The sequence below is a fragment of the Dreissena polymorpha genome, chromosome 2 (assembly GCF_020536995.1).
Source record: "Dreissena polymorpha isolate Duluth1 chromosome 2, UMN_Dpol_1.0, whole genome shotgun sequence".
In the NCBI taxonomy this organism is placed as follows: domain Eukaryota; kingdom Metazoa; phylum Mollusca; class Bivalvia; order Myida; family Dreissenidae; genus Dreissena; species Dreissena polymorpha.
Genome location: NC_068356.1, coordinates 63,918,555 through 63,941,886, shown reverse-complemented (window position 1 = coordinate 63,941,886; position 23,332 = coordinate 63,918,555). Strand labels below are relative to the sequence as shown.

Genomic DNA, 23,332 nt, shown 5'->3' with positions numbered 1-23,332 from the left:
CATACTATTTTAATCATACATCATACGTGACATTTAAAATTGTGCAAATCATGTTTGATCTATGCGTGAAGCTTTCGTCAATGCTGTGAGTAAGCGACTTGGCGTTTAAAAGACTATAAGCACATAAATTCAACGAATAGTTCGTACAATATTTCAAAAATAAAGTTAACACATAAAAAATCAATGTTCCTTAAAGCAATAGCCAAATTTTCAACGCTAGATGTGGTCTGGTAACATAGATTTTACACGATACAAAATGCTCTTTTTGTGGAACAATATATTAAACATATGTCCATGTACCATGTTAGTGTTCGTGTGTCGTATGAATAGATATCGGGAAATTAAAATGGAATATATTGTACCACAAAATAAAAACGAGCACTTTGTATCCCGTTAAATCTATGTTACAATACCATATCTAGCGTTTAAATGTTAAATATCTAAAAATTATTATGTTCAACAAATTACTTAATTATATATATATATATGTATAATATATATTGATGAATATCCATTAGTTATAATATCCAAATTTGAATAACTTATAACGTAGATTTTGTAAATGTTTAAAGACGAACTGAAGGTTTCAGAAATATCTACGAATAGTTTATATCATTCTGACTGAAGTCCTGTTTGTAAGCAGACTTTCTTATGGCTTTCGTATATATGCGATAGAAAAAAATTGTACCAATGTTATCTACAGTTGGTTATGAATTGCTATACAAAAACTCCACATAACAGTTTCTTTGAAAATGCGTATCACATATGCATAATGCTTTCAAATTGATTATGCATGTAATAGAATTACATGTATTTACATTACTCCAAGTGGGTTGTTTGATTACCGAAGAGAAGTTTGCGTTCATACAAATTCCATCTAACTGAAACGCACATTAGGACAGGTATTTAACGTTCAAATGTACTTTAACGCATACCTTGTGCTTTATAGTGTCATCTTTTGAAATGGCATTAATATGGAACAAGTGAATTAAAAAAAAATATTTAAAGAGCTATTGACACAATATATGGCGAAATATTGACCTTCGTACTATTATACTAAAAAAATGAGGTTTAAAAATGATACTATGTGCTTTAGACTTTTTTAATGCATACGGATTATTTACCAGAAAAACTAATAATAATTAATGTTTTATTATGATCTTGCTACAAAAGATTCAGTTAACTATGCGTTAGTTAACGCGTGAATTTGTTTTGTAATTCAAGTGCGCATTTATTTAAAGTTTTTATATGGCAGTATTTTGTTTTAGCAATTAAAGATTGAATCCTGGTCGCATTCATGCGATTATAGACGCAATACTCAAACTAGAAATTATAGGATGAACGTTAGCTTTTCTATGGGTGCTTTGACAGTTTGCTATTTAGATCACAGATGTCTATCAGCGAATGAAATATTTAAAACAGTGTACTATGTATATATGTTTCGTGATTGCAATCTATCTACACTTAATTGATGAATATCTATTAGACGGAAGTGAGTTATAATATCCAAATTTGAATAACTTATAACGTAGTTTGTGTTAATGTCTTAAGACGAGCTGAAGGTTTCAGAAATATTGTGGAAATAAGTTATATCATTCTTACTTAAATCCTGTTTGTAAGCAGACTTTCTTATGAGCCCTTCATTGCATATATAGGCGATATAAAAAATAATTGTACCAACGTTACCTACAGTTGGTTATGCTTTGCTATAAAAAGAACTTTATATAACAATTTCTTTGAAAATGCGTATCGCAAATGCACAATGCCTTCAAATGGATAATAATAGAATCGCATGTACTTACGTTACTGCAAATAACTCCAAATAACAATTTCTTTGAAAATCCGTAAAGCAAATGCACAATTCTTTCAAATGTATTATATAGGAATATCATGTACTTACATTACTCCAAGTGGGTGATTTGACAACCGGATTGCAGTTATGCATTCTTCCCTGGGAATAAAATGCATATTATGACGGGTATACAACGTACAAACGCACTATAACGCATACCTTGTGGTAAAATGTTTCATATTTTTAAATGATATCAATATTGAACAAGTAAATTAAAAACAATATTTAAAGCTCTATTGACACAACATCTACCTTCGTACTATAATAATATAGCTAAGATTTGGAAATGATACTATGTGTTTCAGACTGGAAAAATGCATACGTATTATTTACCAGAAAACAAATCATAACTAATCTTTCATAATGATTTTGCTACAAAGCATTGAGCTAAGTATGCGTTTACAAGTGAATGTGTAAATTTGTTATCTAATACATTGTATAATCAATGACCTGATTTGATCTTCTAAATAAAGAATCTGTGTACATAATTATTTTATTTTTTCTGACCACCACTTAAGATAAATTTACGCATGACTATTCAAATATATAAGGAGACGTTTATAAGCATAGTATTTTGGTATTATAAAGTTATGTGTAATTTGAATGCATTCATACAACTTAATACAACTTTATGTTAACACGTGTGTCTATTCATGAAAGTTATATATGCAAAAGTATGTACATTCGTTTATGCGTATTCTAAAAAGCCTTTAAAGATGAAATACATATTATACATACACACTGATGAGTCACCATGAACTAAATTGCATGGCGACTAAATTATCTCCATTTACGCGCTCGACTATATATCCGATTTACAAATGAACATATTTGTTTGTGACCAGAATAAACATATGGATATTGTATGAATTTCATGGCGTACTTCATATTTAAGTCAAATAGACTAATTAAACACATACATAAATGCCCATGTTATTTCAAATGTGTATGCGTTTTAAAGATGAGCTGTAATATGCTTAATTTATAAAATAGATATAAAACTAGAAATGGCGCGGCAAAGACCGACGCGTATCCCCACGCCGCATGTTTGACCCAGGGGCGCCCCAGGGTTGGTAATTGGGCCCTGCATAGTTGAGATTGACCGTATTGTCATAAGAGAAGTCCAGCATCAATTGGAAGTGAACCGGTGTAGAAATGAAGAAATTATAGTAAAAGACAATTTTGGTTGGGTGTGGCCTGTTATGGGCGGGACGCCCCAGGGTTGGTAATGGGGCCATACATAGTTGAGATTGACCGTATTGTCATAAGAGATGTGCAGTATCAATTTGAAGTAAATCGGTGTAGAAATGAAGAAATTATAGTAGAGGCAATTTTGGATGGGCGTGGCCTATGTGGGCGGGGCGCTCCAGGGTTGGTAATGAGGCCTAAATAGTTGAGATTAACTGTATTGTCATAAGAGAGGTTCAGTATCAATTTGAAGTGAATCGGTGTAGAAATGAAGAAATTATAGTAAAAGGCAATTTTGGGTGGGCGTGGCCTATGTGGGCGTGGCCTATGTGGGCGGGGCGCCCCAGGGTGGGTAATGGGGCCATGCATAGCTGAGATTGACCGTATTGTCATATGAGAGGTTCATTATCAATTTGAAGTGAATCGGTGTAGAAATGAAGAAATTATAGTAAAAGGCAATTTTGGGTGGGCGTGGCATATGTGGGCGTGGCCTATGTGGGCGGAGTGCCCTAGGGTTGGTAATGGGGCCATGCATAGCTGAGATTGACCGTATTGTCATAAAAGAGGTTCAGTTTCAATTTGAAGTGAATCAGTGTAGAAATGAAGAAATTATAGTAAAAGGCAATTTTGGGTGGGCGTGGCCTATGTGGCCGGGGCGCCCCAGGGTTGGTAACGGGGCCATGCATAGTTGAGATTGACCGTATTGTCATAAGAGAGGCACAGTATCAATTTGAATTAAATCGGTGCAGAAATGAAGAAGTTAATGTAAAATAACATAAAAAATAGTGAAAATCTCTGACCCGGTCCCCCCCCCAACCCCCATAACTTTTGACCCAGGGGTCAGATCAAAATTCCGTCACTGTCACCGTCGCACATATGCTCATAGCTACCATGCATGTAAGTTTCAAGGTTCTAGTGCTAATAGTGTAGGAGGAGCAGGTGGCAAGGACGGACGGACGGACGCACATCACCACAATATCCTCACTTTTTCTCCGAAAAACATGGGGATAATTAAATATTAGTAATCTTTATAAAGCCATCATAAGCGTGTTTATGCTCAATCTAAAATAAAGAAGCACTTACTTTTATTCAAAATAATTTAGTTAACATAAGGAACACATTATTTACGGTCCGAGGCGAGAATTAATTATACAACTATTGAATGATTGGACACATGTCAGTACATTTCAATTGTATGAATTTAGTTTTCTTTTTTTAGTTATTTAATTCAATTTAGCCATCCTGTTTGCTTTGCGGTATGCTATTTAAATAGTAAATCATTCAACATAAACATGTTGAGAATATAGGTATTATCTAAAGATCTTAATATTGACTGTTTAACGTGATGACGGTAGACAATATATTTTAACTCGGAATCAAAAGTTATAAATAAAGATCAATAAGCGATGAAGCAAAGAAAATTAAGTTAAATAATATTCTAAAGTGTTTCTATTTAATTCATACTTAAATAAAATATAAAATGTTTCGGAAAGAGAGATAAAGATTAAGATTAAATCAATACTAACAAAATAGTTATCTTTAAATTACATAATAATGCCGCTTAAAAAATGAAACTGTATATTTTGACGTCATATTTATTTCATACCCACCGTACTTATTCCATATACATATTCACTATTCATATTCGAATACTCTGATCGTGGTTCTTTGTTGTATGATACATTTGGCTCGGTAATGTTCTCCTTTGTAGACACATCATACTTATTCATCTGTAAAGATAATGTTGCATTTCATAGGACATTCTGTACATTTTACAACCATTTTACGTTCATGTATATTACCGACATTACATTGATTTATTGGTGCACAAGGGAAATTACCCTCAATTTAAAAATTCGTAAATATCGCAACAAATCAGACATCTTTTATTTCATCATACAGATTGTAAGCTAAAAACAGCTTATGTTCTTGCTACTCATAAATAAATAACTGTTTTGCATAAAAGTATTTGAAAATCGAATACTCATAAACATATGTCATGAGGTACGCAATTATTTTATTGGTTTATGTGTACACTATTTTGTTTAAGCAATTAAAGATTGAATCTTGGTTGCGGTCTTGCGATTATAGAAGCATTAATCAAACTGGAAATTATAGTATGAACCTTACCATTTAAAAGATACTTTGGCAGTTAGCTAGTGAGATCACAGATGACTATCAGCCAATTAAATATTTAAAACAGTGTTCTTACCGTATTGCACTTACATCAACGCGGCATTAAATGCTTATGTATACACTGACGATATGTATAAACTTTAAAATATATAACGAAATAAATTAACAAATCTAACAGGTCATAAATGAACTTTGCATTACAAGGACAATGCGATGTCAATGTTCAGATTATGTGCCAGTGCAAATATTCAATTATAAATATGCTTCGGATCGCTATTCAAATATGTGTGTACAACTAATTCAATAGATATATCACTTTTAAGTAGTTAAAACAAAGTTGTTTACGCCAAGCTCTTCAGCTGTAGTGTTCTTCGAAGACGAAGCAATGATTTTGAGTGACGAATTGTCCTGCAATCCAAAATATACGATTTATTAAACGTCGGGATTGAACAAGTTTTAATTCCTATGTATACCACACCGAATGCTCATGGCAACCCTTACATGTAATCTTACATTATAATAAAGTTTTGACAAATAAAGAATTAAGATGTCATTTAGCATTCCCTTTAATTGCACTCGTCTTGTGGAATCGCTTATCAACGTGTTTCACGGTACGTGTTTATACATTGTTTTCGTTTTTTTTCGTTATCTATTCGACAAACGAAACCCGAAAATCCACAAATATAAGGTCGAATCCCGATTTCCTTATCAGCGGAATAAAAACAAAATACAACAGCCAATTTGACTCTTTATATCGTGTGTCGTTGAACGAACTATAAAACAACACACCAATCGAATTTTCCTGTTATTATTTCATTTCATTCTTCATACTACGAACATCGATGTTTCAAACATGAAACGAAGTATTTGGTCCCATCAACCGTTCTTGATTTTATTAAACGGTACACGAAAAACGAGGGGCGCTGCGCTGCTGTCTTGGAGAGATTTATTGATATCATTTAGCGCGTATTTATTTCACTTACATAAGAATAAATCAGTAATTTCCACCAGCATGGCTGTTTGCGTGGTTTTAAGGGAGGACAAAAAGTCCCCGTTTGAGAACTATATTGTTTAATATCAAATAGTTATAATATCCACATTTAAATAACATATAACGTAGTTTGGGTTAATGTCTAAAGATGAGCTGAAGGTAACGAAATAAATTAACAAATCTAACAGGTTAGAAATGTAACACAATACTAAAAAAAAAAAAATAAATAAATAAATAAATATAAATAAATAATAAAGAAAAATAAATAAAATATATATTCATATACGGCAAATTTAATAAAAGCGTTTTATTTTTTGTAGACGGCTAGAAGCGACTTTGTTATATATATATAAATATATATATAAATATATATTTATTCTTTTTTTATTTATTTTTATATTTATTTTTATTAATTTCTTGATTGCACAATCTATCTATACTTTATTGATGAATATCTATTAGTTATAATATCAACATTTGAAAAACTTATAACGTAGTTTTTCGTACATGTCTAAAGACGAGCTGAAGGTTTCAGAAATATCGTGGAAATAAGTTTTATTATTCTGACTGAAAGCCTGTTTGTAAGCAGATTTTCTTATGCGCCCTTCATTGAATATAATTATATGCGATACAAAAAAATATTTGTACCAACGTTACCTACAGTTGGTTTTGCTTTGCTATAAAAAGAACTTTAAATAACAATTTCTTTGAAAATGCGTATCGCAAATGCACAATGCCTTCAAATGGATAATAATAGAATCGCATGTACTTACGTTACTGCAAGTGGGTTGTTGAGAACCGGAGTGTAGTTTGCGTTCATACGTCTCTCTTTGAACTGAAATGCATATAATGTCAGGTATACTACTTACAAACGCACTATAACGCATACCTTGTGGTATATAATTTCATATTTTTAAATGATATTTATATGGAACGCGTTAATTAAATATTATTTAAAGCTCTATTTACACAACATATATGACAAGTTATCTACTTTCGTTCTATACTACTTTACAATATAGGTTTCGAAATGATATGTGTTTCAGACTTGTAAAATGCATAAGGATTATGTACCTTGAAAATCATAATTAATATTTTATAATGATTTGGCTACAAAGTATTGAGCTAACTATGCGTAAGTTAATGCGTGAATTTGTTTTGTGCTACATTGCATATTCAATGACCTGATTTGATCTTCTTAGTAAAGAATCTGTGTACATAATTATTTTATTTTTCTGACCACCACTTAAGATAAATTTACGCTTGACAATTCAAATATATAAGGAGACGTTCATAAGCATAGTATTTTGAGTAATAAAAAATTATGTATAATTTGAATGCACTCATAAAACTAAATACAAAATTATTTTAACACGTGTGTCTATTCATGAAAGGTATACAAGCAAAGGTATAAATATTCGTTTATGCGTATTCTAAAGAGCCCTTAAAAATGAAATAAATATTATACATACAAATTAATGAGTCACCGTGAAATAAATTGCATGGCGACTACATTATCTTCATTTACGCGCTCGACTATATATCCGATTTACAAAAGAACATATTTGCTTGTGATCAGAATGAAACATATGGATAGGGTTCATGGCGTACTTCATATCAACGAAACTAACATACATAAATTACCATATAATTACAAATGTGCATGCGTTTTAAAGATTAGCTGGAATATGCTTAATTTATAAAAAATATTAAATTAAATATTCGTTTTATTTATAAAGCAATCATTAGCGTGTTTATGCTCAATCTAAAGTAAAGAAGCAATTTCTTTAAATTAAAATGATTTACTTAACATAAGGAACACATTATTTACGGTCCGAGGCGAGAATTAATTATACAACTATTGAATGTTCGGACACTAATCAGTAAATTTCAATTGTATGAATTTATCATTGTTTGATGTGTTATTTAATTCAATTTTGCAATCCTGTTTGCTTTGCGGTATGCAATGTAAATTGTAAATCATTTAAAATAAACATGTTGAGAATATAGGTATTATCTAATTATCTTAATATTGACTTTTTTACGTGAAGACGTTAGACAATTTATTTTAACTCGGATACAAGAGTTATGAATAAAGATCGTCATGCGATTGTAGCATAGAAAATTAAGTTAAATAATATTTTAAATTGTTCCTATTTAATTCATACTTAAATAAGATATAAAATGTTTCGGAAAGAGAGATCAAGATTAAGATTAAGTCAATGCTAACAAAATAGTTATCTTTAAATTATATTATAATGCCGCTTAAAAAAATGAAACTGTATATTTTGACGTCACATTTATTTCATATTGACGTACACACCGACGTCATATAACAGTACTCGTGGTTCTGTGTTGTATGATACAATTGGCTCTGTCATGTTCGCCTTTGTAAAAACATCAAACTCATTCATCTGTAAAGATAATGTTGCATTTGATAGGACAATCTGTACATTTAACAACCATTTTACGTTCAAGTATATTACCAACGTTACATTGATTTGTTGGTGCACAAGGGAAATTACCCTAAATTTAAAAATTGGTAAATATCGCAACAAATCATACATATTGTCGCTAAAAACAGCATATTTGTTTGCTACTCATAAATAAATAACTTTTTGGCATAAAGGTATATGAAAATTGGATACTCATAAACTTATGTCAGCAAGTGCGCAATTATTTTATGGGATTATGTGTACACTATTTTCTTTAAGCAATTAAAAATTAAATCCTGGTAGCGTTCTTGCGATTATAGACGCATTAATCGAACTGGAAATTATAGGATGAACCATACCATTTAAAAGATACTTTGACAGTTAGCTAGTGAGATCACAAATGACTATCAGCCAATTAAATATTTAAAACAGTGTACTTACCGTACTGCACTTACATCTAAGCGGCATTGAATGCTTATGTAAACACTGACGATATGTTTAAACTATAAAATATGTAACAAAATAAATTAATAAATCTAACAGGTCAAAAATGTACTTTGCATTACAAGGACAATGCGATGTCAATGAACAGAGTATGTGCCAATGCAAATCTTCTATTATAAATATGCTTCGGATCGCTATTCAAATATGTGTGTACAACTAACTCTAACGATATATGGCTTGTAAGTAGTTAAAGCAGAGTTTCTTACGCCGAGCTCTTTAGCTGTAGTGTTCTTCGAAGACGAAGCAATGATTTTGAGTAACGAATGGTCCTGCAATCCAAAATATTCAATTGATTAAACGTCGGGATTGAACAAGTTTTAATTTCTATGTATACCACACCGAATGCTCATGGCAACCCAAACATGTAATCTTATATTATAACAAAGTTGTGACAAATAAAGAATTAAGATGTAATTTAGCAATCCCTTTAATTAAACTCGTCTTGTGGAATCGCTTATCAACGTGTTCCACGGTACGTGTTTATTCATTGTTTTCGTTTTTTTTCCGTTATCCTTTCGACAAACGAACCCGAAAATCCACAAATATCAGTTCGAATCCCGATTTCCTAATCAGCGGAATAAAAACAAAATACAACAGCCAAATTGACTCTTTATATCGTTTTTCGTTGAAATACACTACGTCTAGCGCGATTTCTGCCATCCACATCGCATCATTGTGATTCAGCCCAGAGTGGACAATTACTATCTCACCACGATACACCGTTGAACACGGTGATTTCACCGTGGCAAATTGCGGTGTAAGTCTCTGCGTTATCGGGAAATTTATCTCATGGTGGTCCACCATGATCGCGGTGGTTCTTGGTGAAATACAGGTCAATTTGAATGAACATGTATATTTCGATATTGCAAACCGTATAATTTTTGCAAAGTTCTAGAATGTTTTGTTACATTTGTATGTACATTTGTATACATTGTAACTTGACTTTTAACAATCGTCATTATTTTCTATTGTTTACCCTCGTTCCAGAATCGTTTGACATGTCGTACATCGAGCGTGATGTACCTTATGTTTTGTTTCTACAGTTTTTGCGTGAAGATTTACTTGTTGTTTATTTAACGAATTGTTTTTTTTTTGTTAAAATTTCGGAAATGTATATACATATGTATATATATAAACATGTGGCGTGTTCTGAGACTTTTGGTACTAATTCGGCAAATGTCATACTGAGAAAAACTCATTTGAAATGACGTCAAGCAATTTGCGACGAAAATTTGATTAATTTACTCTCGTTTTTCAAAATTTCGCGCGAATACTATTACATTAACAATAATGTAATCTGGCCCATGTTTAAACGATGTTAAATCTTCATGAATTGGTTGCCTTTGACCTATCAACAATTTCTTTCATATGGATTATTCCTCTTTTAAATTCGTATGCCATTCAGTAATTAACAAAACAACTTGAACGATTGTCGATACATATTTCGATATCGATAATCTTCATAAATGTATTGTTTCAGTGTGGATTTTACTGGGTTTCGATAAAGGTAAGTGTTTGTTTTTGAGACGAAAGACTGTTTTACTTGACACGATTTTAAATGTTTTAAAACTAATGCTAAACATGACAATTCAACAAACCGGAAATGAAAATGAAAACAAATGGCGGTCGTGACCTTCTTTGACATTTGGTTGTTTACATTTACAGAAAATGTAGAATTGTTTGTCAAATATTAATCTTGTGCAATGGCCGACAGTCAGTTATCATGTGCTAATTGTAGCACTGTTCCGCCTGAGCTAACCTGCCATCAAGACCCAGATTTTCACGAAGAGTTAGAAATAGTTGGTGAACTGTACTTTGACAATAATGAAAATAAAGAGGTTGATAATGACGGGTCAGATGATAGTGGTTCAAGTCCTGATATTGATTTCAGTGAAAACATTAACTCTTTGAATGAACTTAATTCTTTAGATACTGAAAGCATTAAGCAAAATTCTTTTAAAATAAATGGTTGTGGTTGTACACGTCTGTACTCAAGCACACCGTGCAGCTCTGTTGTTAACTGGGGGACTCTTATTTCATACAGGCTTTCATGCTTGGAAAAATCAAAACAAGAACTAGATTTAATAGTTAAATACCAAATTTTCAATCATAGACAGAGTGGTCCTGTAACAATTGGATTAAAAAGAAAAGCAGTTGATAGACAACGGCAAAGGCAAAATTTTTACTTTTCCGGACAAGCAGTTTGTCGCAATGCATTTGCTTTCGCTCATGGTTTGTTTAAAAACACAATTCAATCGATTGGTCGCTCCCTGGATGTAAATGGTCTTGAAGCAAGAGTGCATGGGAATAACAAGAAACTGCCTAAACACACATTTAATTTACAAGATGTTGAAATGGTAAAAACTTTTCTTTAAAATTATGGCAGACAAAATGAAATGCCTCTGCCTGGACGAACACCACGGCCAATGAAAAGTGTATCCTTCTTCCATCAGACAAAAACAAGATTTATTTATAAATTGTATTGTGGCGCACTTAACCAAACTGGCCAGAAACATGTAGGGCCTTCCACTTTTAGGAAAATATGATTAGAACAGTGTCCATATTTGTTGGTAATGAAGCCTGCCACTGATCTTTGTTTACAATGTCAAAAACATGTAGAGCAAATAACACAGTCTGGTAACATCACAGAAGAAGAGAAAAAAATAAAATTGGACATTTATCAAAAACATTTAGAAAAAGTTAAATGTCAATGAGACCACTACAGGGAGCAATGTGAGAGGACAAAGCTTCAGTTTGATAAATTGTCAGATGCAAATAAAAACGAGGTATTTTACAAAAATGAATAGTCAAGTTCGTGCCTGAAAATGTGATTTCAATTATGTTTTGGCTTCAATTGAAATTTCATGTTAATAAAAAGTTTAAATAATAGATTTCCAAGATGTGACATGAATACATTAAAAATACATTGTACATACAATTATAAAAACATGTTAATTTAGTGTTTTAAATATGGTTGATAGAACACATATCTATCAATATATTTGAATAGTTTTTAAATGAAAGCAGTTATTTATCATTATTATTTTAATTGTATTAATAAATGTTTTTAACAATTGTGTCCAAAGCCAAAACATTACCGATTCTTTAAAAAAATGTATATTCATAACCGGAAAAAGACCAAAAGCCACAGATGCCACAATCCATGACAGCTTTGACTACAGCCAACAGGTGTTCTATCCTCATCAGGCACAGGCAGTGGGTCCACTGTACTTTAAGACTCCTAGAAAACGGCAATGCTTTGGTGTATGCTGTGAGTCTTCAGGTAAATTAGAATAATGCATGGTTAAATTGTAAGAGCATTTGTTATGCATATAAAATATTGTCTATATAATATATAATACATTTAAATTGCTTCATCTATAATAACTTATCATGTCTGAGTTAGAAAATGTGTGCTGTTATTTATACATTTTAGTAAATGATTACAGGAATACATATATTTTATCTCATTGATGAGGCATTTCAGTCTGTCGGAAAAGGGGCCAATAGTGTGGCCTCAATGCTCCATCACCACTTTAGCCATCTTGGTTATGGAGAGAGGAATGTGGTTCTCCATGTGGACAACTGTCCAGGACAAAACAAGAATAACGCAGTCATAGAGTAAGTATTTTGATTGTTATTAGTTTAAAATATATTTAAAACAGCATTCTTACTAGGTTATTATATAATTATTTTATTGTTAAAGAATAAATAAATGATTAAATTAGTTTTACATAAAAGTTATTTGTTGCTAACATCATATCTCTGTTTACAGGTATGGCATGTGGCGTGTGCTTACAGGCTTGCACGACTCTATTGAGTTTAGCACCATGGAGGCCGGACATACCAAATTAGGCCCCGACTGGCAGTTTGGACTATGGAAGGTAATTTATGTTTAAAGTTTTATATTTAAAGTTTGCAAGAATTAAGAAGTCATTCTCTTTAATTATTATTAATATTTAATTGATTATACCTTGACATATTTATTATTATTTAAAATAGTGCAACATCACTTTATGTAAAGAAGTGTTAAAAAATGTTGTTGTAGGCTATAAATGAAATTTTTCTTACATAAACTTGAAGGTGCGTTGGAGGAATACCACGGTTGACACATTGGGAGATGTTGCTGAGACTGTTAGGGCATCATCCCGCAATGGGCACAACATTCCACACCTGGCGCAAGATCCGGAGAATCCTGTCCAGTTTTACAACTGGACAGAATTCTTTAAACCATTTTTCAAGTCCATCCCAAACCTGCTCTCATACCATCACTTCAGGTTTGCATTGATTGTTTTTTTTCTATATACTTAAAACATTTCATACTATATGTCAATATATAAAGTGGGACCACAATGATGTCAGAAAAAGTTAAGATCAAAAGTTCAATCATGTGTTGTTGGATTGAACTGTTTTTTTTTCAAAAGGAATTTTTTACATGATAAAGATTTCAATTAAATATTGTATTAAAACAATAAACATCATTATAGTTAGGTTCCAGTTGTTTATTTATAAACTGTAATCTATTTTTGTATTTGTTTACAATTCAGAATAATGTCTGACAAACCAGGAATGGTTTTCATAAGACAATATGCTTCTAATGATGAGGTGGCAAAGATGACCCCGAAGAAAGATGTGGTTCTTAATGGAATGCTCTCCCAATTGGAGCCACTTGGCTTGTCAGCAGAACGCCAATGGTACCTCCATGAGGAAATCGGGCCACTGTGCAATTCAAACTGTGCCAGTACATGTCCCCGTCCAGATGTACCAAAGCCCAAGAAATAAAAACAATGTGAAAATAGTTCCCCTGTTTTCTAATGTTTTACATGTATTTAATGTATGGTAACCATGGAAACCTTACTGCACCTCATGGTAATCTTCAGTCACATTAGTTCATATATAAAAAAATCTAGCCATGAATAGATACCAGGTTAGATGAAATAAAATGAAGTATAGCAATTAATATTATTGTCAAATTAAAAATGTAATAGTTGTGTTTATACATGGGTTAGCTGAAAACATTAATTTAAAGTAAATATTTACTTTAAGTCTCTAAAACATGTCTCTATTTTTTATGCAATGTGTAATACAGTATAAATGCAAAATATAGAAAGTGTTGATTGCATTTGATAATAAAAAAGTAGAATTGTTGCTATGTTAAATGAAGAAGATGGTAATTTAACTGATTATCATATTATATACGGTTGCCATGGTTACAACAAAAATATTCTGTGTATATAATGTATTAATTTAAATGTTTTTAATTCATTATCAATGTCTCATGCAAATAATATTGTTTCTTTGTACAGTTTAAAGCAGAACATTTCAAATTTGTTAGATGGCTCGTATGTTAAATCGTAGCAAGTGAATTCTATTTTATTGAATTTCTGTAACCAATAGAACAAAGTAATAGATACAGCATGTAGACAATTATTTGATTCATTTATTAATTAACTGTTTTTGGATATTTATATTATCTTCTTACATTGAAGGTGTGAGCAAAAATATGTGTAATTATTTCGTAACAAAAGTTCAATTATAGTTCATTTTTGGCAAATGGTTGCTTTGGTAACAGAAATTTGTTTTGTTATGTTCTTATTAATTGATATCAATTAAATGGGACACTTGTTTTCCTTATAGATGGATACTTAGTATGTGATTTTCCTATGCAAATATAAATGTATTGAACCATCATGCAATAGACTTACTGACATGAAAATAAATGACTAGCATGTCAAATTTTGTGTTTTGATGGTTATTTGTAACATCACATTTTTAACATTAAAAAGACGAATATGGCAAAATCTATACTTTTTCTGTGTTAACCATACATAAAGGCTTCTAAAAATGTTACATGTAATAACTCAATTTCGTCAATTTACCCCATTTTGACCAAAAATCTCAGAACACACCACACACATATATATATATGCATTGTATATTTACACAATCAATTTAGCCGTGTAAACTCACCGAAGTTTTTTCCGGCTTTCGTTGATCATCCAAAATAGTTTGAAACACACCTTTCCGTACGGGTAGTCTACAGTCAGCCACGAAGAAGAACTGTTCTGCCTAAATGAATGTATAATATTCATATGATTCATGTTCACATAGTTTAAACTGTGTTATAAATATTTGTTTAGACTATCGTTCCCAATGTTGTTATACGTTATTATTGGAAATATCGTTACGAAAGTTAAACGGTAAATAAAGAGAATTTGAATCCAATTAAAATGTACGTATACATCGAAGAACGAAACTTACGTTGGGAATTGTTGTTGACATCACACGCGTCACGTCTGCATTGTATCTTGTTATTATTGTCACCGTCACCGTACCATTATGTGCATAAGTATACACCTCAAACGTTTTGCAACACGGCTCGATATTAACCGTTTCATTAGATAAGCCAGGCACCATGCTTTGAGAACGGGACCTTTCACTTGATCTGATTTCGACGCTCTCTTTTGTCCTCTGGCCAACAAATGCATTTGTCTTCTCCAAAAAAACATACCCAATTCCAAACCCAGGCGGAATGATAATTTGAGCAGGACTCATACCAAAGGGTAGGTTGTCGTATCTTTCACGTCTGTTGATCTTTTTTTAATTAGCAAAATGACATAATGCTCTTACTTTACAAGTAAATTAAATTTTGGAACTGATACATACTTGTAAAGATAAATAAAACATATTACATCTACATGTTTTCGTCATAAACATTCATAGAAAATAAAATGCACATTGAAGTATTAATTTGATCTCTGCATTGAAATAATTTTCCAATTTGAATGAAATAATTTCCCAATTTGAAGACATCAATTCGGGTAGAGTAATATATGTTTGAAAGAATGCATGAACATAAATAAAATATTCAAGGTCGCAGTGGTGTAATGGATATGGTGGGAGGTCACGGGTTCGATCCCCACCGTGGTAGCGTTCTTTAGATCTCCCCCAAAGACACCAAGTACTGGTTCTAGGCCCAGGAAACGGACCCGAGAGCATTTATATAAGCCTTAGGCTTTCGATGCAATCGAGCTAAAATAAATAGGTTTAAACTAATAAATATTCTACTCGATTGTATGCTTATATCATACAATCAAACACGCATTATAGAACGATGTTATTGTAAAATTTTAGTTGTCTCACCTGTTTGAGCTGCCGAATAAGATCATTTATTTCAGAACTGTCGTATTGATTTGGTACTAAAGTTATGATGTTCTCCAACATAGCATGTACATCAGTTGCAATTAAAATCATCTCGTCGTGTGTTACAACATTCGAAGCATGAGCTATTCTGTTTACTTTTACTCTAAGCTGGAAAACAAAAGACAATATATATTAACAAACGCGTTAACAAAGTCTAAACATATTATGTTTTTATTCAAATGATCAATACAAATGGATCAAGATTTCTAAAACTGAATTGTTCCACATATAACGAAAAAGGAGTTGTTTGCATAGGATTGAACTGACGTTCGTACAAACCGTTGGTATGGTCGCATTTAATTGTTGAAATTGTGAGCTGTTTTCACCAATTTTCTTCAAGATTGCAGCACAATGTTTAATCTCTAAATTTGCCATCGTTTCTTTTCCAAACTGTGATGGATTGGAATGCCATTTGAGAATTTCCGTAACCGTAAAAGGATGAAATTTTGAGCCATTTTTGGCTATCTTTTTCTTTCGTAATTGTGCGTTGAACTCGTTTGAAAAAACTCGTATGCAATTTGTGCAAGCTGAACCTTTAATAAACTTTTCAAACGAACAATTCTGTTGGCATGACAGTCTTTTAAGTTTTGTCTTCACGCTGTCAAATATCTCCGATAATATGCGTGGACCATGCATTTGAACAAACTGTTCGAGTCCCTTTTGGCAAGTATGGATATATTCGAAGCAAACTCCAGTAAAATCATCAGCTGGCGATGTCATTTTCGGTTTGAGTTTCACTAACTACAATATTCGCCAACTTGTTTCGATATTTGTTTGTTTCCAGAACCTAAAATGCAAAAGGCAACCGCATATTGGCTTTTGTTTTATTATAATTTAAACATAAATTTACTGGTCGATATAAAAAAGCTTGAGTTGAATTACCTGTAATTAAGACTTAAGTTCTTCGAATTTTATAAAATATATGAAACTGTCTAGGTGAGCATCCGGATAAAACAAATCGAGTCGCCGGTTCTTTGGACGCCAACGTCAATTGGTTAATGAACACGAAATACTGACCAGCGGAAAAATGCTTAAGGCTATGTATCCGTAAAATTCACTGTGTCCAAATCAATTTGTTTAATGTGTTTTTGCATTTTCTTCATCGGTACAGGAATTTACACTATCAGCTAGAAGTGGTGCGGCAGACGCCGAGGCGTATCCCCACGCCGCATAGATGTTATATTAAAAGGCAATTTTGGGTGGGCAAGGCCTACCCCGGGGTGGGTAATGTGGACTTGGATGGTCGAGATAGACCGTGTTGTCATAAGAGATGATACAATTTTGGTACGAAAAAAATTTGGATACGAAAAAAATTTGGGTACGAAAAAAAAGTTTGGTTAAAAAAAAATAAGTACGAAAAAAATTGGGTAGAAGAATAATTTATGTACGCAACAAAAATGGGTACGAAAAAAAGTTAGGTACGAAAAAAAATGGGTACGAAAAAAAAAATTGGATAAGAAAACAAATTTGGGTATGAAAAAAGGGGTACTAAAAAAATTTGAGTACGAAAAATAGTTTGGGTACGAAAAAGTTGGTGTAGAAAAAAAAAATGTGGGTACGAAAATAAAATTTGAGTACGAAAAAAAAATGGATACGAACAAAATTGTGTACGAAAAAAAATGGGTGCGAAACATGTTTGGTACGAAACAAAATTACGGATGAATATTAAATTGGGAACGAAAACAGATTGGGTACGAACAATATTTGGGTACGAAAAAAAATTGGGGGTACGAGGAAGTAGTACCCGTTGACCTGTCGATACATTTGAAAGAGGACGGGAACCAAGCTGGCTTTACCTTTATCAATGGTCATGGGGAAGGAAATGTGGACATGGATGGTCGAGAAAGACCCTGTTGTAATCAGAGATGTTCAGTATTAGTTTGAGTCAATTGCTGAATAAATGAAGAAGTTATGTTTAAGCAACATTGTGGGGATATTGTATTGATCTCCATCTCTCTGTCCGTCCGTTCGGCCACTATATCCTCGACACTTTTAGCACTAGACCTTGAAACTTACACACATGGTAGCTATGAGCATATGTGCGACGGTGCACTATTTGGAATTTTGATCCGACCCCTGTGTCAAAAGACATTATCATGTGCGTCGCATGTTGTTAGTAGAATGAGTTTGTTTAACCCATTTTACCCATTTATTGACCTATAACGTTTGACCCAGTGGCGAAGTTTTATGCTAGTACTAATTGCCATTTTATATTATCAAATAAACCGAAATGACTGCTGTATGAGCTGATATGGTTAATAATCACTTAGTGATCAAAGTAAGCTTACTGTCTCATTCTATACGTACTTTTACAACTATTGATTCTGTGTTTCATACAAATAAATACACCGAGAAACAAAAGATGGACCTAGATCAATCACCTGTGTAGTGTTGCCAGTTTTGACCTTAGTGACATTATTTGGCAAATATGTGTATAGGACCACCATTTTAGATCACACACTAAATTTCAAAGCTGAGAGCGTTGTCGATTAAGATATTTTTTTAAGTTATAAGTCAATATAGAACCCTTTAACCAAAATATCGCGGGATCATGATTGACCCAATTGCCATGATTTGAAGAAATTAAGAGCTTGGGAATAAACATCATTTTACATGCAAATTATCATAGTTCTTGCCTTTGTTGTGTGAGTGAAAGTAGTTTAAAAGATATGTCTCTTAATACGGAAATTTAAATCACATGGCAACGTTTTACGTGCCGGACAAATCTAATGAATGTTTTTACAGGACCGGAAGGCGATGTTACGTTTATAATGTCAAAGATATTGGAAGGTTTTGTTCGGTAAAGTAATACTTACTATTAACTATTTGTCTGAATAAAGCATATAAGTTCGTGGCAACCTTTGCACACAGGGAAATGATTTAAGGACCACTATAAAAATGGATACCAAATACATCTGTATTTATCTACACACTTTCTACTTCTATATTATATTACATACTAAACATGAAATATCTGGGACTTCTCAGAGATTATTTATAGATTTTGTTAAAGTCATTTACCATATAGTTCTTTGTGAATCGAGTGACCAATAATGTATTGTCAGTTTTAACTCAGGTTGGAAATATCTTAATTACCTCTGTACTTGACATATATCGTACGTTACTAAAAAGATTTAAAATGTATGGCGCTAGTGATTTCATAAAAATGGAAAATGGACAGAATCAACTTAGACAAATGAAAAACAAATCAACGCAATGAAACTAGGTTTTCTACTTTTTATATATTTAATTAAATATATGTACAATCTCGAGCTCTTGTATGGGAAATCAACATACCCTAATAACTGGTTTTCAGATTGCAACATTGGTCTCTGCAATAAAGTTGGCTTATTTCAATTTAATTCTGATCAGATAACACAAAATATATAATATCGAAGATGAACTAAAAATTTGAACTGACATAAACCTGTTGCAATTGTCTAAAAGTCTGGATTTTATTGTTGTTTTCCCATTGTAATGTCGATTCCCATAGTAAATAACTATTCATTATTTCCCAATCCAAACTATTTACGGGAAACCCGTTTTCTATATATATATATATATATATAGCAGAACTCAATATTATCCAAATTTATGTTGTATTATATATATTTGCAGTGACCCTAAACGCTCAGCAGGCAATTTAAAACGAGAGTGTGTTACAAAGAATGTCTTTAAATTTTAATGACAACAGCTCTCGTGTTGTGAAGACGAAAACATAGGTCTATATTTAGTTTGAGTAAACATTTGTGTTGGAATCGGTCGTGTTTAACGCGCATGTGAGCATGTTTAAGAAGGCGGGCGCAACGCGTAATTGTTCACAAATTAGTTCAAATCGCATATAAAACTTGTATATTTGTATTATATAGCTTTATATCAATTCAATTATGTATGCTATAGTTATGGCATAAACAAGAATGTCTAATTAACAACCAAATGCAGCTTTTTCTAAGTTTTAGCAATATATTGTCGATTATTGAAAAAAGCATTAGTTTCAGAAGTATTAAAATAAACATCTAATATAATTTACAAAACTAACATAAACATAAAATAAACATCTAATATAATTTACAAAAAAGGCGACTTACTTGTGATAAAAACACCAACAGCCTCAGTGTATATTGCAATCACACCACTTAAATCTTAACCGTCTAATATCCAAAACGCTTTTCCTTATAGTCCTTAGGCGCTTGCTTATATAGTCCTCAAATATATAAAGTGACATAATGCCTATAATTATATAAAATTAAATCCCAGCAACCGGTGTTTATTTATGTAACTGATGTTAAATTTGGTCAAAACTATTAAATTACACAATGAAATAAACCTAGTGCGATTAAAAGGATGGGTTCTGTTTATTTAACATTCACCATTCATATCATTAAGCTATTATAATATATATAGGATCTTGCATGAGTGGTCGTTTTGTATTGCATTTATTAAACGAGTCATCTAAATAAAGATAAAAACGAGGCTTGCCGAGTTTTTATCTTTATTTAGATGACGAGTTTAATAAATTCAATACAAAATGACCACGAATCTAAGATTCTATTTATAACATGACCAACACATTTTATTTTTATTTTATGCTCTTTTCAACGTTTATTCACATTGTAAAAGAGTTTAAATGAAAAAATTCGCTGGGATAATGACGTCATTTCGTCAATACAAATGACGTTATTTCACAGTTATAAAACTAGAGTAATAACACCCGTGTAATAAACACAATTGAGCATTACGTTATTTCACTTCTGGAGCGTAGGTCATGTTACAAATACACATTGCACAAAAAAGTTAAACAATAATAAAACAAATACACATGCATGTGACCACTTTTTCTCGCAAGACAATGTGGAGAGTTTTTTATTTTTAACTCGTGAACTAATTTTGACGCAATGTATTATTTTATTTACGCATCAGAACAAGCCGTACACATTTCCATCAGAACTATAGTAAGATTCTTTCATTAAAATGTGGGGAATATAGGCTTAATTATCGTTTACAACACTTGGGTTTGCATAATATCATGCTTATTAAAACTACAACGGATTCTTATTATTAAATGTCTAATTTGAATTCAATCATACTTACTAAAACTAAAACGCATTCTAATTAATATATGGTTAATTTGAAATGGGGATGTTCTGATGTGTTCGGTATTTAAATGTACGCATATTGAAAATATAGTTATTCACCAATTATAAAAAATTTAAGCCCTCCATGTTATCCACACCATTTACCACCCATGGTTGTAGGCCTTAGCATATACATTTATGTGGGTATGCATAATTTCATTTGTAACATTACTTATTGTGTGTAATTGTTATTCCGAAATAATTAATAGACAAAGTTTTTCCTTTGGACGCACACATTAGTTTACTACGTTTATAAATCAATATTAATTATCGAATGCTGTTCAAGTCCCTTCACTAAGGTCGTATATTACATATGAGCTAGAAATTTACAAATGGATCATAACCAAGCAGTTGAAATAAATACAATGTACACTGTTTGAACTTTCATATGATATGTGCTTTAACATAATAGAAACAAAGATAATATTGGCGATGTGCGCAAAGCGTATATTTATAAACACAGTTAATACTATTAATGAGACTATATTTTGAAAATGCTTATATAATCATACAACGCTATAAACAACGACGGATAATGCAATGACATTTACACTTAAACAGAAACATGCAAACAAAAGTTTACTTGTGTGATTCATCCCAAAATCTATTCGTAACCTTTCAGCGTCTTCGCACAAATTAATAATATAATAAATCAATAAATCGTTCTTACAATCCAATATTACAAGCAACGACAGTTATCAATCATGGTTTCGTGGCTTTGGCAATGTCCATCCACACAACATTACAATTCCAAATGGTTTTGCTTGCAAACCCAAGTCACGTGAATTATCAATACTCCTCTAAGTGAATTTCATATTACATTGATGTTTCAGCTATCAAGTTAATAGTTATTGGAATAAAAAACAAAGCAATCATAACAATCCAGACGAAATACATTCTTTGATAATCTTTACAGCGTTGGCGCCGTACCTGTTGAGTTAGACAAAAACAGTTTTGGTTGATACAGCAATTTAATGCATGAAACATCTAAGCGACATATTATTCACGTATTTGAATTCAATAATGCAAATGCATCGGTGTAAAAGTAAAAAGAGCAACGTATCATACATCTTCAATGGTTGCAATTTGACGATGAATTTGTGAATATCCTTGAGAACGTCCAGAAATATTTTGTAGTTCAACAATCATAAGGATTGCCAGTGAGTTAAATTCAATCGAAGAAAGCCGGAAAGTTTTGTTTCGCCTCAGATAGTTTCGTGTTTTATTTATCTGTAAAACAAATACGCATAATTATACTGTTTAAACAGAAATAACACATATAATTCAACATATTTGACTAACTAGTCTTAGGCTTACCTTCGTTAATCCGTCTGTAGACAAACTGAAGAATGTACAATTGCGCATTATGTTTATATATGCTTGCGAATCGAGTTCTTCGGCCACTGGACATTTTGCGAAACACCTTGCAATGTTCAAAGGACTGCTATGCCACTTTGTAGAATCCGTATTCATGTGATTATTTGTTTTGTTCGCCCATTCAGGAGTCATATGGTTTATAATCTCATTGTAAACTATGTGACAAATATTGTTTGGACAGCGTTTTCTTTTCTTTATAACCTCTTTCACTGAACATTTGCCACACTGAGGTAATGATTTAATTCGTAGTTTCTTTTTTACATTACTGTAGATATGACGATGAAGATCGATACTATTCTGTTCAACAAATGGTGCAATGCCATGTCCAAACACCTTCAATATGAAAAATGCCTTGTGGAAGTTATCTTTTTCAATGTCTTCTGTTGTCTGTATACTCAAAAAACTCTACAATTATAACATGAATTGCAATAAGCACACTACACCTGCTATTGAGATTATGAGACCCATGTTTTTTAAATCAATTCAAAGCCCTTATATCTAAAACATTAAT

General features: G+C 32.1%; 1 protein-coding gene across 5 annotated transcripts in view; it reads right to left on the bottom strand.

Annotated features, from left to right (window-relative positions):
- LOC127867332 (uncharacterized) overlaps window positions 1-23,332 on the bottom strand; it is a 38,548-nt gene that overhangs the window by 5,946 nt on the left and 9,270 nt on the right. For 3 of the 5 annotated variants that reach the window (XM_052408414.1, XM_052408413.1, XM_052408415.1), the window contains exons 3-14: window positions 22,762-23,226; window positions 20,398-22,674; window positions 16,589-17,096; window positions 16,250-16,417; window positions 15,368-15,700; window positions 15,077-15,175; window positions 9,313-9,375; window positions 8,491-8,581; window positions 6,941-7,002; window positions 5,522-5,584; window positions 4,651-4,770; window positions 1,901-1,951 (exon numbers count right to left, since the gene is read on the bottom strand). In XM_052408414.1, coding sequence (XP_052264374.1) covers window positions 1,901-1,951; window positions 4,651-4,770; window positions 5,522-5,584; window positions 6,941-7,002; window positions 8,491-8,581; window positions 9,313-9,375; window positions 15,077-15,175; window positions 15,368-15,700; window positions 16,250-16,417; window positions 16,589-17,029 — 1,491 coding nt within the window. In that variant the 5' untranslated portion in view covers window positions 17,030-17,096; window positions 20,398-22,674; window positions 22,762-23,226. The remainder of the gene's footprint in view (window positions 1-1,900; window positions 1,952-4,650; window positions 4,771-5,521; window positions 5,585-6,940; window positions 7,003-8,490; window positions 8,582-9,312; window positions 9,376-15,076; window positions 15,176-15,367; window positions 15,701-16,249; window positions 16,418-16,588; window positions 17,097-20,397; window positions 22,675-22,761; window positions 23,227-23,332) is intronic. The other 2 variants (XM_052408416.1, XM_052408417.1) reach the window with 2 other exon arrangements.